This window comes from Vanessa atalanta, chromosome 5 (genome assembly GCF_905147765.1).
Source record: "Vanessa atalanta chromosome 5, ilVanAtal1.2, whole genome shotgun sequence".
Taxonomy (NCBI): Eukaryota; Metazoa; Arthropoda; class Insecta; order Lepidoptera; family Nymphalidae; genus Vanessa; species Vanessa atalanta.
Window position 1 is genome coordinate 4,980,818 of NC_061875.1, and position 15,352 is coordinate 4,996,169.

General features: G+C 29.2%; 1 protein-coding gene across 2 annotated transcripts in view; it reads right to left on the reverse strand.

The window, feature by feature from the left end:
• LOC125064257 overlaps positions 1 to 15,352 on the reverse strand; it is a 19,547-nt gene continuing 4,195 nt past the window's right edge. Inside the window, exons 2-7 of one of the 2 annotated variants that reach the window (XM_047671209.1) lie at positions 5,039 to 5,179; positions 4,568 to 4,675; positions 3,083 to 3,238; positions 2,483 to 2,646; positions 1,840 to 1,996; positions 1 to 754 (exon numbers count right to left, since the gene is read on the reverse strand). In XM_047671209.1, the coding sequence (XP_047527165.1) occupies positions 650 to 754; positions 1,840 to 1,996; positions 2,483 to 2,646; positions 3,083 to 3,238; positions 4,568 to 4,675; positions 5,039 to 5,179 (831 nt within the window). In that variant the 3' untranslated portion in view covers positions 1 to 649. The remainder of the gene's footprint in view (positions 755 to 1,839; positions 1,997 to 2,482; positions 2,647 to 3,082; positions 3,239 to 4,567; positions 4,676 to 5,038; positions 5,180 to 15,352) is intronic. The other variant, XM_047671210.1, reaches the window with a different exon arrangement.

Here is a 15,352-nt window from a genome sequence, read left to right on the forward strand (position 1 = left end):
TATATTGAAATCATCTTTATTTATTGACACGAATGTTATTACAAAATATTTTATGATTATTTGCAATTAAAATCTTACATTTAATGCTAATGTTAAATCAAGACTGGGTTCAAGAGATTAACTGAGAATAAAAAAAAAACACATATTTAACTAAACCATGAAATATTTGGAAACCTAATCCATCGCGAAGCAAAGTTATTCTTTTAAACACCAGTCCAATCGAATCATGAAATATCGTGAAAATAAATTCCAAAAGAATTAAACAAAATAGACGGAATCTTAATTCTAGAAAGTTCTATTACTTTCGTCAAAATATTATAAGTAAAAGTGCTAATGGAATGATTACAAACAGCTACTTTAACTTACTTAACTAAAATGGCAACACAAATTACTCTATAACATCTTTTAGAAATCAATAAACATTCCAAATATGCAAGCGTTATTAATCACAATAGTAGTGACCTTCATGGAATAATAATGAATTGATTCAAATCAAAAATGTATATCATATTATAGAAATCTAATCGATGTTACAAATAAAACAGGTAAAACATTTACAAATCCGTTTTAAATTTAATATGTTAAACATAATCACAATCTGTTCTAAAACATTAGATCTTAAGATATCTAAGTGTATAGATTAAAGGAATCAGTAGGGCTTCGGGGGGTTTACTGACTCACCCTGGAGGCTGCTTTTAGGTACGATAATGGAGACGGGGTAGTCGAATTGATAGAAGAAACCACGTGGGGGTCCCTGAAAACAAAAAGCAACATCACATCAAGTAAAATCAATTGGTTACAATAAAGAAAATTTTCTTAGTAAGATGTTAGATATTAGTCAAATTCAACAATATCTTTAGTTTATTTATATTTGTTATAGACAATAACTGAGATTCCTACTTATAATGTAGGCAAAAGCCTTAAAAAATATACTTTTAACCTAAAAATGTTAAAAGTATATTTAGATCGAGTTCTGTTTTTAATAAAATAGGTATATATATTTTTGCTTGTAATAAAATGAATTATAAAAATAAATATTTTTTATTAAACATAATGAAAAACTATGTAATATTTTTTTAATTCATATTATCATTACAATTAATATGAATATGAAATGATATAGATGTCTTGGTCCAATAATGAGATATACCAACGTGCGAATAAAGGCGAAAGTTTGTATGTATGGATGTTCGTAACTCTTTCTCGCAAAAACTACTGAATGAATTTTAATGAAACTTATTTAATAAAGCTTATACATCAGAATTACAAATAGGTTAAAATTTATAAAGATATTGTGCGAATATAAATTAGCCTCGGGCAAAAAATTGTATGACAATTTTTTGTTATGACGTAATTATGTTCAGATGAAAGCGGCATTTGGCTAGACTTCAAAGCCGATATAATTTTTACTCTGTGATATAAAGTTCAAGGTTTTTTGACTATTAAAATATTTGCCTGAGTCAGTATAGCCTCGTATTATTGATCTATAAGTTATTAAGAATCGGATGTGTAGTTGGAAGTCCTCTTGTTCCATCTATATTCAAACATTTTAAACTTCTAACTACCCACTCAAGAAATTCGTATTAAATCAAAAGTGTGTGTGTGTTTGATATCAAAAAAAAAAAACTGTATGAAATATATGAAACACTTCTTTTCATTCTACCGAGCACCACTTTGCCTTACTCGTTTTACAATATATTTTTATGTAAGATTATAATTGTTTATTGATAAAAAATTACGTATAATATTTTCCTAATTCGCAAAACCTGCTAATGCCTTGGTAATACCTGGTTGGCTGGTTGGTTGGTTGGTTGGTAAATATTATGACATCACACTCACCGTTGGTTCTGGCTCTTCAGTAGAGGGACCACTGGCAGGTCGGTAATTGTAAGAGTCTCTCACATCACGGCTTTGTCTCAGTACGGGAGCAACATCATAGGCAGGATGTACTTCAGACGCAGAGGATTGGATTTCGTATTGTCCGTAATACTCTCCTCTGAAAATTAGTACAATACTTAAATATACATACTAAAAAAAATTTATTCCTTGCCGTAAATGTCAAGTATAAATTTATTCAAAAAATCTTATAATTCTTTATAAGATTTTTTGAATAAATTTATTCCTATCACGTGGTTTCTTATTGTAAGGTTAAAAACAGATAAGAAAACCTAACACTTGTGCGTAAATTAATGATTGCAATAACAATAAAGAAATAAGTCTTTCTATCAAAGGATTTTTCTTTAGATTTACAAATGACATACTGTTAAATTATATATAATTATATTACATATTCAAACACTTTAAATGGATTCCCACAAACACTAATATTATAAGTAGGCTACTACTTAAGCTTATGGTAGAGATTCTTATAATCGAAATTCTCATATGAATTTTCCGGTCATAGGTACATAAAATAATTCTAATTAAAGAAGTACTGACTAGCTTGCTAGCTTTCATTAAATTTTATATAATTATGGCTTACTGTGGGTCAGGTTGCTGACGAGCGGCAGCAGCTGCCTCTTGCCAGGCCTTCTCGTGAGCGAGACGCGCCTGTCTTACGTCTTCATCTTCCTCAACAGGCTTCAACACAACCTTGGGAATGTTGTCCTCCTGATGGAAGCCTTGGCTGTCAGCCCAATAACGAACCTGATGGAAAATGGAAGAAAATGTAATGCAACACGATTAAAAATCACATATAAAATTAAACTCATAACATATTGTCAATCAACAAACAAAGAACCACTAATTAATAATACAACCGTTACATGAATTATGCGATAACGTTTACCTCTGAAACCAGACATGCTTTTTCTCAGATATAGACGTTAATACTATTACTATACTTAGACCGTACCCTGTTAACATAGCCAATAAATAGCAAGCGCAATAATTTTCAATTATTGCGCTATACAACACAAAAAATAATTACTCAAAAATATTAGTAATTACTGAAATTTACCTATGTATAATATCAACTCTCCTCTTTTATAATCTAAATATGAAATAAATAATTGGAATTTTTAAATTCGCAATCAGTCTTAATCTCATTACAGTTTTATGAACAAGGTAAATCGATACAAACCTTGATAAGTTCATTGTTTCCAGCTTTGTAAGTGTAGGAACCGGTGACGTCACCAGCGCGAACTCTGTTCTCAACCTTCGATGATTCAGGAGTTTCATAACCATATACATATGCACCTAGGCCATCTTGACCGTGGTATTGTCTTGCGTTGTAAACCTTTAAAATAATATGTAAATATTAAATAAAGAAAGAAATAAAACTAAAATAGTTAGATCCCTGACGTGCTTTGACGTCAAGAGAAGACATATATAGTAACGGTGTGATGAAGTCTTTAAACCTTTAATCTTTTTTTTTTTGTTATAGTTTTATTCTATCTATGGAAAGCAGGTACCGAATAGTTACTGGCTCGGCGTGTAAGAAGAACTTATACAAAGCTTTTAATACGAAAAGACCTTATGAATTCAGTCTTATAGTTTATAGCAAATGAACAATCATGAACTTGATCTTTAAAACTGAAACGAGAAGGAATATTACTTATTATTAGCAGCCCGTAAATGTCCTACGGCTGGGATAAAGGCCTCCTCTCCCTTTGAGGAGAAGGTTTGGAGCATATTCCACCACGCTGCTCCAATGCGGGTTGGCGGAATACACATGTGGCAGAATTTCATTGAAATTAGACACATGCAGGTCTCCTCACGATGTTTCCTTCACCGCCGAGCACGAGATGAATTATGAACACAAATTAAGCACATGAAATTTCAGTGGTGCCTGCCTGGGTTTGAACCCGAAATCATCGCTTAAGATGCACGCGTTCTAGCCACTGGGCAATCTCGGCTCAATTACTTATTATGTAAGTTCTCAATTATACACATCATATTTGTATTTCTTGATGACATCGCGTCGATATTAACATATTTTTATCTTCTTTTGGAACATTACTATTAAAAAGTTATTTACGTTAAGCTTATAATTATATATACCCATATGTATAGCTCATTAGTGCATAAAATAATTATGTTAGTTATTCAATTAAATCGTTTGACGCATAATATCGCCTTAAAACTATTTATTTCTTAAACATGGTAGTATGGAAGCACTAATATGAGTTGTGGAGAGGAATTTATTATTTGAATAGAATTATTGTAGCAAACACATTGTACTGATGCGATATATGTAGAATACCATGAAAGTTTAAACGTATATAAAGTGTAAATTCATATTATGAATAAAACAGAAATCTTGACAGATAAACGGTCAAGATTAGGCTAACCTAAGATTAAGCTAGAATTGTATCGTCCATGTTTTTTAAAGCAATGTATCTTATTGGTAATTTTAATATTGCACTGTTGGTATAATATTATCTTAATATATTAAGAGTACATTGTACCTATATTGATGTTGCATTATTTATAGTTCGATGCCTTCGATAGATAAATTTAAATTACAAAAAAGGTATTTTTTTAATATTGTCTCCAACGGACTAACTGAATTTATTACCACGATAAAAATATGAAAGAATGATTGCGTTTGTATACTGCAACCTACCTCCTCAACGTAGTCTTCTGTGTTCTCGATTTCGTGGCCGTTTTTCCAGTAGTGACCGAGAGTGGGTCCAGCTTCGACTGTGCGAAACCTCGGGTCGTTATATTTTACCTGTATCATAATTATTATATAATAATAGTAAATTTATCCAAGCAATTGTAATAATTCAATTAAGAAGATGAACTTTATTTCGAAAATTTTCAATCCTTGGATAAAACAAGAAATACAAAAAAAAATTATTGCGTTTTTCTGTTATAAAATCTCAACAGGCCGGAGCATGAAAATTGGCAGTGTTTTATTTCCGTACCTCAGAGATGCCAGTTGACGACTCTTCCTTGAAAAACTCTAGGGATTTTTGGGAGTTCATCAAGTAATATTTATGCCATATCCTTTTACGAAAGCTTATATGAAATACATAAGAACTAATTTCAGTATTTAGCCGTTTTTCATTCCAGTTTAGTATAAAAAGCTTACCAATGGCAAGACAGCTGTGCGACTAGATAGCTTGGGTTCTGTGAATGGTGGACTGTTGAGGTACTTCTGGGCATCTTCTGGTGAGATATCCAATTCCAAAACATTGGAGATGGGGTTGGGTGCAGCTGCTGATAGCGCCACCTATAACAAATATATAATTTGATATCAGTTGTAAAAATAATATGTGTAGCCACACATATAACACAATAATATTCTGTAATATTATTTCGAATCCGATACGTGCATATAATAATTTATTTAGGTTTAATTTTTTAGCAACTCGTAAAATAGATAGAATACACTGCGACGATTAAAAAAACGGCCTTAAATAACTACTCATATTATAAGTTATACAAACATATAGATACTCAATATATATTCTTATAGATAGGAGTACATATTTTAATATATTTTTTAAATATAGTAAATGTATTTATTCAAAATTACCCTAGTGTAAGACCGCAAACGATATGGCGCTCTAAGTGGTCCGTACTACGCAGAACAAGTGAATTTAAAAAAATATATGAATATTATGAATGGCACTATTTTATTAATTTTAATCCATATTCATTAATTGTTCATCTTTAATTACAAAATATTTAAATTAACACTTATTTCCATATTTCAAATTAATCGTAAAACGTACAAAGTTATGTGTAAGGTAGTCTGATAATTATATCGATCGACAAAGTAGAATAAAAAATATATAAATGAGTCAATAATAATGACAAAAATAAATATTCACCTGTGTCATGATTAAGAGTTCAAGACCATAAGTCATTCATCACCGTAAACCGGATATCGTACACACGTAATATAAACTTGAGGATAGGATGTCGTCATCCCATTAATATGGACGTCCGATTACACTTAAAAATAATTAATGGGACGAGTTTTTATTTTATGAATAAAACTAGAATTCTGCGTGGTTTTCTAGAACTTTTTTTGTTTTTGTATTGATCACAGATATTATTTTATTATATATAGTCATTTTGTTCATTTATCTTTTTGATTTTTTTTTTCTAATAAGGTATCTCTCTCTAGCTATTAGTTTAATGTGCACTAATTAAACTCACTTTTTTTAAAAACAAATACGTCCATAGATTCTTTGAAGTCATTTAAATAACTGATTCAAGGACATAAATTTTAATTAATCAATAATTCAAGTAATCTAACTTAGCTGTTTCGAAGGAGAAAATTGTAAGTCAAAATTTCAAATCACGGCTTTTTTTTCGGTTCTTTTTATTCAATGCTGTTTTAATATAAAAACATTAACACGATCTTATATGATTATACGCATATATCGGAGCATAAATAAATTTAGACAAATGTATATTTTGAATCAATAGCGATACTAGAACTGGGACATATTGTTTTGAAGAAAATCTACAGAGGTTAAGTCAAACTACTTTACGAGACGTTATTATTATTGAAATGTGTATTATTCTTTATGAGGTACAATTTAATGTCCATTAAATATATTAAAATGTGAATGATAAAAATTCTATTTCACCATGATCAAAGTCCGCGCGAAAAAAGACGAGGGCGTTTCTAATAATTACTAAAAATATTTCACAAAAAGACAATTCTATATTTTACTTGGTACCACACACTTATCACTGATTCTACCAGACACATTAAGACAGTATTATTGTGTTCCGGTTTGAAGGGTGATTACTCACACATAGGTAACATCTCAGTTACCGAGGTTAGCGGCGTATTGGCGGTGGAATGGTTAATATTTTTTACGCAAATGTGTATGGGCCGTTGTCGATATGCCCGTTCGCCTTCATATTTTATAAAAAAAAAAAACAATAACATCTCAAAGAATATTGTTGATGTGACGCGTATGAATAATAAATATGAAGTCACAAACAAACAAGATATTACTACGTTTTATTTTTATTGATTATATCATCTCTAAATTACATATTTAATTATTTGTGTTAATACACCATAAGGAAAATAACATTTACAAATTTTATTTGAAAATTATACCAAACTTCATAACAAGGCAACACCTAAACATACAGGGCTATAACCACGTTTTCATAAAAGGCTGCGGTACCTTAACACGTTCTTAGGCTCGAACTATCCAAAATAGTTGATACAAAAAAATAAAGTGTTTAATGAAGGTACGGCAATGATGAAGTGGCAACACATAATACCAGTAAATTCGTTAAGTATATTTTTCACAAACTGTCAACATTATAGATTATTAACCTTTTAAATTTAATCAATCTATTGTCTTGGTAACATTTATTTTTTTAAAAGAAGCCATACAAAGATCTCCATAATATTTTACTACCAAATACTATACACGGGATATACGATGAACTCTTGAATTATCTTAAAAAAATTTTTTTTTTTTTGAGAAAAAAATTATAAAAAGTATTAATAATAAATCCTTTATTGAATACACGATTACTCCTTTATAGTTATATATATATGACTTTAAAATTTCAATATCTTGTTTTATATTTATCAGACCTAATTTAAAACGTAGATTGTTACGAAATTACCTGAATGTTATCGACTTGCTGGAATTTTAATTTACAGGTAAGAAGAGCAACACGCAAAGGACGCATGTCGTTAATCCTAAGCTCAAGTTAATTTTATTTAAATTAATCCGATCACGACAAAAATACACCACGATGCGTTTAAATTATATCAAATATGTAATTTATTTGTGACTTGTTTTATTGTTGTCTGAATACCATTTGATCTCCGACTATAGGACCGTTTTCAAGTAAAAAAAAAAACGTATTTAAATACCTAAAAGAAATGTCTTGCTTAGTTATTCCTCAAACATGTCTATATTTTATAAAGATAATTCCGATAAATCTTGTTCCGATAGTAATAAAATATAATAAAAAATAATTTCATATTAAACAAGCAATTTTGAATCTTTAGGTATCAGATTACAATATTTATTGAATAGCTATCACAAAAAAAAAGTATTTTTTTCGGATAAAACATCAATAAATAAAAGTAAGAATAAAAAAACAACATATCAATATTTAAAAATTAAATTATTACTTTTCTTATACTATATTCGACATTTTTTGTGCACATTATGCAAAAATTCCAAAAATATATACGAAAAATATATAATTTCGTTTTTTGTTTTGACATTTTGTGCTATAGGCAATGTTTTATAAAATTCACGCGTTCATTTAGATTTTTCTAAATCTTTTAAAGCCAATTCACTCATTTTATTTGAAACTTTTAATTTATAGTAATATTAGCACACAGCACGACGTTCCATTTACTTAATATATAAATATATCATTCAATATTTTATATGGCACGTTAAAAGTATTTTATTACATGTTTAATAATACCTCGCTGTCTTAATAAATTTCTATTTAACATACTTTTTAAAATCGTTTAGATTTATGATTTCGTGTTTTTAAATGAATTGAATTAAAATAGACTTTCAAAATGTTTTGTTATTTATGAGGTCTTGCAAATAAACTTTAGAGGTATAACGGCTTAGAACTGTCATTTGAAATAAAGAAGGGTATCATAAATTATCTCAGCCAGCAAAATCGATATAAAATTGATTTTATTTAAAATACTGCTTAATAAAGTTTTCAAAATCTTCGATATTGTTGATAGTTCATAAGTAATTTTATCAGCAAAGTGGAACGAGGGAAGTTTAGTCTCTGTTTGGTGTAATAAAAAAGAGACTTTCCGATCTATCTTTTATCAAGGTAGACGGGGTATGCACACCCATCGCTCTTATGCTTTAATAAAAAAAAAACACTATATTTTTAAACCACGACACCACATAGAAAGGATGACTAAATCGTTTTCGTAACACTTTTCTTAACGTACAAATATTATACTAATATTATTAAATAGCTACCTGGGCCAGCGGCTTCGTGCGCATTTAAGTTACTTGGACATTGCAGCGTGACTTTATTTTTATTTTATTTATAATTCTTAAATAAAAATCCTAAGTTACTCCTTATTACATCAGCTATATGCCAGTGAAAGTCCCGTCAAAATCTGACTGTAAAAATATTATATTGATATATGTACATACCATGTATACATTCATATGCATTTAGTAAAAAGTGGTTATTTTAATTTTACAAGCAGACATTTTATTATATGTATAGATTATACTAAACTATTTTATTTAGCCTAAAGTCATGGATAGCAAAAGATTCGAGGCGAATTTAATACGGTTAAAAGCATCATCAATTTGCCTTTAGCATTTTACAAACAAAGTGTTTGCGTTTGCGTTTGCAAACAGACGACGATGTTTTTATAATCATGAATATTCCGACGAATCAAAAATATCATATCCCTTATATATTTCGGATAAAATTATAAAATTAGTTTTTGTGCTCTACTTTTCAGCAATGTCAAAAATCGTACAATAATCGACCATATTATGTTAATATTTACTTTTTAGTATGAGCAAATACAATTCTTATTATTACACAATATACAGGAAGAGGCGACAATTGTTAACATTAGAGCGTCTATCGTGTTAACACGGTTATCACAAACTTAGCGGATTTGAAAAAATAACCTCTATTTTTAGACACTTCCTTATATTATTTTAAGACTTTGGCAGAAAACTTAGAAACAAATATGACGGAATAAAATAACTCATCTGAGTTAGCTTATATGGGCGACCATCTGGTTACGGTCATAGTTTAAAATATTCGTAATTGCAATAAGTTTATGTTCTTATATAAAACCTTATATTATCTAAACACAACAATTATAATGCGTATGTTACACATCAGTGAGTCACCAATAAAATATTTACACATTATTTGGTTCCATTTCCATAATCGTGCAAACGAGATCCGTATATAAAAATATTGGTGACACGATCAGACGATACATACCTGTTTAAAAATTATCACGGATTCTTTATAAATAAAAAATAAAAAACAAAATTATTTATATTTAGAACTAAAATAGAATATCATCAGATACTTAATGTGTACCTAATGTTGTTGTTATTAAATATACAATATTATTAAAAAAAAATAGTTTTTTATTAAGTGTAATAAATTTATTGTAATAAAATATACCTTGTGTTATTTTTTCAAACGACACAAGCAGGTTTCCGATGTTTTCCGTCACAGCCGAACATGAGGTAAATATAAAAACACAAGTTAATCACATTAAACTTTATTAAATTAATGTGCTCGTATTTTTTTTTTGTTGCATATACAAGCGAACTTGCAAATGGGACATCGGATGGAATGTAGCCACTTCCAGTTACACAGTCCATAGACATAAAAATGTTACCATTTCTTACAAAGGCAATGCGCCACCAATCTTGGGAACGTAACATATCGGATGTTACGATCCTCGTGTCTGTAGTTACTAAACACTGAATAGTAGTTTACTGTCTACCTGTCTGTTAACCACTGAACCCAATTTGATCAAATTTGGAACGACGCTTGCTTGAAAAAAAGAAAGGACATCTACTATTTTGTACGCCTAATATACGGTGGCATGCCTAAAACGCGAACGAAAGCGCGGTTAACAACTACGTTATATAAAATTCACTACAACCGACCGGAATAAATCATCATAGTATGAATCGCATAAAATCCATCAACATTCATCGTGTAGTTTAGACGAAATAAGCAAATACATGGTCAAGCGACAAATTATATATTTTAAATACGTATACTATTAAAAAAATCTCATTACGGAGCACATAAGAATCACTCTTAACAATATATATACCAAAAAAATTACCTAATTAAAATTAAGCACGTAATTAATTTACTTAAAAATTGTTAATATATACCAGTATTATAAACCTGAATAGAGTTTATTTGTTTGGTTGAACGCGCTAATCTCAGGAAAGAGTGGTCTGATTTGAAAAAATCTTTCAGTGTTAGATAACCAATTTATTAAGGAAAGCGACCCATGAGAGCATAACCATTTTTTTAATGATGTATGTAGGCGGGCGAGCAAATACTTACGGCCACCTGATATTAAATAATCACCTCCGCCCATAGACAATGGCGCTATAAGAAATATTAACCATTCTTTACATTGCCAATACGCCAGCAACCTTGGGAACTAAGATGTTATGTCCCTTGTGCCTGTAGTTACACTGGCTCACTCACCCCTCAAACCGGAACATAACATTACTGGATACTGCTGTTTAGCGGTAGAATATCTGACTGTTTACCACCAGCTTGTTAAATAACATAATATTGTATTGACACTAAATATAAAAATAATTGCAACTCAAATTGCAATGTAGTACTGCAAATGTGTTCAATTAAAATATCGAATAACAATATATAAAAAGTCTATAACTGTATTATTTTTACCCTAATACAAAGACCGCTAACAAACTAGTGTGTGGTCTTTTAATTAATTGGGTATCCATATAATATTAAAGTTTTTTTTAAAGGCTATTATTGTTTTAATTTATGCAACCCGGAAATCTTTTCGAGTATTATTGTCTACTAAATGACTCTAAGTAAGCCAAAGCGTTAAACCTCTTTACTAAAATCATCGCTTCTTTTTGCATTATGATGATAAGCGATGTGAATGACGTTTTTTTTGCTGTAATTCCGTTCCAACTAATGTTTTTGTTGATTTTTTTGCGATATTTGTTGGGGACGAACAGGCGATCCCCGTAAAACATCTCTTTTGTATCTATCTTTGATTAGGTTCTTGTATGGTAAACTGTATTCGAAAGGCAAAGTATTCAATTTTATTAACCCAATCCACCATAATATATATTTTTATAATATTTTTTTTTTTAAAAAGAAAAGAGATAATTATTTAAGTGATACTAGATACAATTGGTAATCAATCACACAGGAAATCTCCCCATATCCATGAAACACCGAAGCATTTAATGTAGAGGATGATTTAGAACATAAAGCCTTTTTACATACACAAAATAAACAATTATTTTTTATTAACATGCGAAATAGATCTCTTACATCATACTAACTGTAGCATCGGTTAAAGTATCAAGATTTATTAACTATATGACGTAAATAGAGACACCGATAATCATATCGTGATCATAATATGACATTTTAAAATATTATATAAAATTAAACAACAATAGCGAATGACCTCCGTCAAAGCGAGATTTAGCTGCAGCAATGTTTTTATATTCATCATCTGAATAATATTAATAAAAAATAAATAATGACCGACGATGTTTTTGAAGTTCATTCGATATTAATTGTTTATAAAAGATGAGACTTTTATTTTCAACATAAAAATTAGAAATCATAAATGGAACGATCTCGAACAATAAAACAAGACAATGACCGGTTTCATCGATAGCTTGTAAACAATTAAATAATATTCATTGTAAATGTCAGAAGCAAAATTAAGACATCTTTGGCCTGTCTTCTAGGGAGCCTCACCGATGGTCCACGATTTGACCATCATCTACGAGGTGCCTACCAAAAGTGCAGCGCCTGGAATTAGTTGCACGCTTAGTACCCAGAGTCAAGACGATATTTTAATTCTCGTAAATAGGCAATCTTACAATTGTACAATTCAATATTATATATACCCATATATTGGAAGAGTTAATTATGGGTAAGTGTATTAAATACATAGTTTGCATATAAAGTATATAAAGAAGCGTTTTATCTGTTAACGTCGCCTTTTAGCTATTTCTTTTGGATTGGATATTGAATATATGTTATTTACATATATTAAATATCCAACTGTCAAAAAAAAAACTCAAGCAGAGTTTCTTTTGACGGTTCTTTTTAAGTCAGGATATTATCCTTTTCGAACCATTGGTGGTGTTTAATTTTACAATCAATAAGTAAGTGTAATGCTTGTTAATATTGAATAAAGCAATTTGATTTGATTTGATTTTAAAATTCATCATCAAATACTCGCATTCGCTTGCGAAAACCAAACAGGCGAATTCTTAGAAATAGCATCGACTTTGGTATTGTCAAATACACCACTTCCTCAAATCATGTCACTACTGATATTTCCGCCTAATACCAAACTTATTAACATATTAATAACAACAAACAAACAAGTTTTATATCACGCAATCTTCAGAAATAGAACGTCAGAAGTTCACCGCAATTTTCATTTGAATAACGATTTTAAAATATCGACCAAATTATTTAAAAATATTTTTTGTCGGCCCCTTTATTGTTATCATCTTCTCGCTCCTCTTACTTTTACTTTCCATCGACGATTCGACACGCAATATTAATTTTGAAACCGCAGTCGTAAGAAACGGGAAATTTCGGCTTCCAAGGCCAAGGTCGAAATATTTATGCCTTCGCACGTATAAAATCGCATGTATAATAAATCAATAAATATATTAAAAGTTATACTAAAATATTATTATAATTTGGATGGAGAAATATAATACTTAAATTCTTCCTTTAAATTAAATGTATAATATATACTTATTAAATAACTAGATCTAAATAATAATAGAGATAGAGATATAACCTTCCATTAAATAATATCTATTTTCGTAGAATCGATTTTTATAAAACTGAGCACACTGGCCAAAAAAATCATGTAGTAGGTACAAATTTGGAGTTATATTGCCAGTAACTAAAATAGTCATCGAAAGTTAAATAGTTCTAAATTACCTTTTTATTACATCGTAAAAACAGTACAAAAGCACAAAGATCAGATGTCTCTTTAATTGACTTTTAACGTCATAAAGATCTTTTGTCAGACTATTTACCCAGTATATATAAAATGAAGATATATTTTTAAAATGGATTCAAACATATTAACGTATGTGTTAAGAGTGTGACACCACGCCATTATTGAGTATTTTAAAACTGTAAACTATAAAATTATAAATATAATATATATTTATCTGATAGGAAATATCCTTTTGTTTATGTTAATTGTATAGCGAACTCTCTACTATTAAATCGCCTATATTGTGTCCAAGTCACAATCACACAACAATAGGAACATTATTAAAACACGGAGACTAGAAATTACATAGCATACGTATATAATACTATATATAATCTTTCCGTATTTAGCATATATATTTTTATGATTATGTAGGCATCAGAATAAAAAGTAAAAATTTTAATGACTTCAATTAGGCCCTTACAATAATCTTTAAACCGATATAATACGTGGATTATTCATGGATTCAGAATGTGAATTTTACCGAAAAGAAACGACGAAGATATTCTTTCTTAGGTACATAATTAATATTAACTACATGAAAATCAACAAATACTAACACCATACTTTTTATCTTCTATTAATTCGGAATGAATAATTTATAAGATAAAGTATATAATTATATAGACACATTATATAGTCTGGACGCAATTAAAAATTCAGCCTGTTTACCTCACGCCTTCTTAATATCAATATATACATACAAAATAGGTCAACGAATCAATCGTCCCACGTAATGTTCTAGTTTTGAGTAAAGAAACGTTAAAAAAAACATTATTTATTGTTATATAAGTATATATTTCCTTTGCGGCATACTTAGGTATTTACATACTCGATACGTTGGATGTCTTTACATAGTATATATTATAAACAAAATAATATTTACAAAGTAACATACATTTCAACAATTTTTTTTATTTATATATTGCGTGTTTAAAGTTAGACCTTTTGTTTTAGTAAATTTGAGATCCCATTAATGTATTTTTTTACATAAAATCTATAATTAATATGAATCATCTGTCACTTGTTTTATTATTTATTATGTTATTACAAAAACAGGTTTACTTTTTTTTCTTATAAAAAATATAAAGTATACAAATGTATGTTTCGTCTAACTGCGTGTACACTTGACCGCACCTATTTATGCCAATTCATATTCACCTTGACTGTGACCAACATTTGCACACCGGATTTAACACATGAGTAAGAATGAAATTAAGGACATCAGTACAGAATTTTTTTTTATTTATTTATTCCCAAATTTTGTTTACATACGCTTGTATGACAGTTCAACAGTCATCACATACGTAACAACTAACATATTCTAATTTATAGATGAAGTGAAAATAGCCCATCTGATTGTAAGTGATCATTTTCGTAAAAAGCTAACAGTACCTACATTATGTTTATCGAAATATCATTGATGCGCACCAAAAAGTTTTTATTACATAAATATATTTTTTGCATGTTATCGGCTAATCATAAAAGATTGATGAAAATTTTGATTGGTTTAATTATTATAAAGTTTTTTTTCTCAGTATTCTATACCAAAAAAAACTACTATACGAAAAACATGTTGGATTTTCCGAAAACGTATTTTATTTACTATAGTAGTTTTTTTTTTAGTATTACAAAAAATCGGCCGTTCTAAAT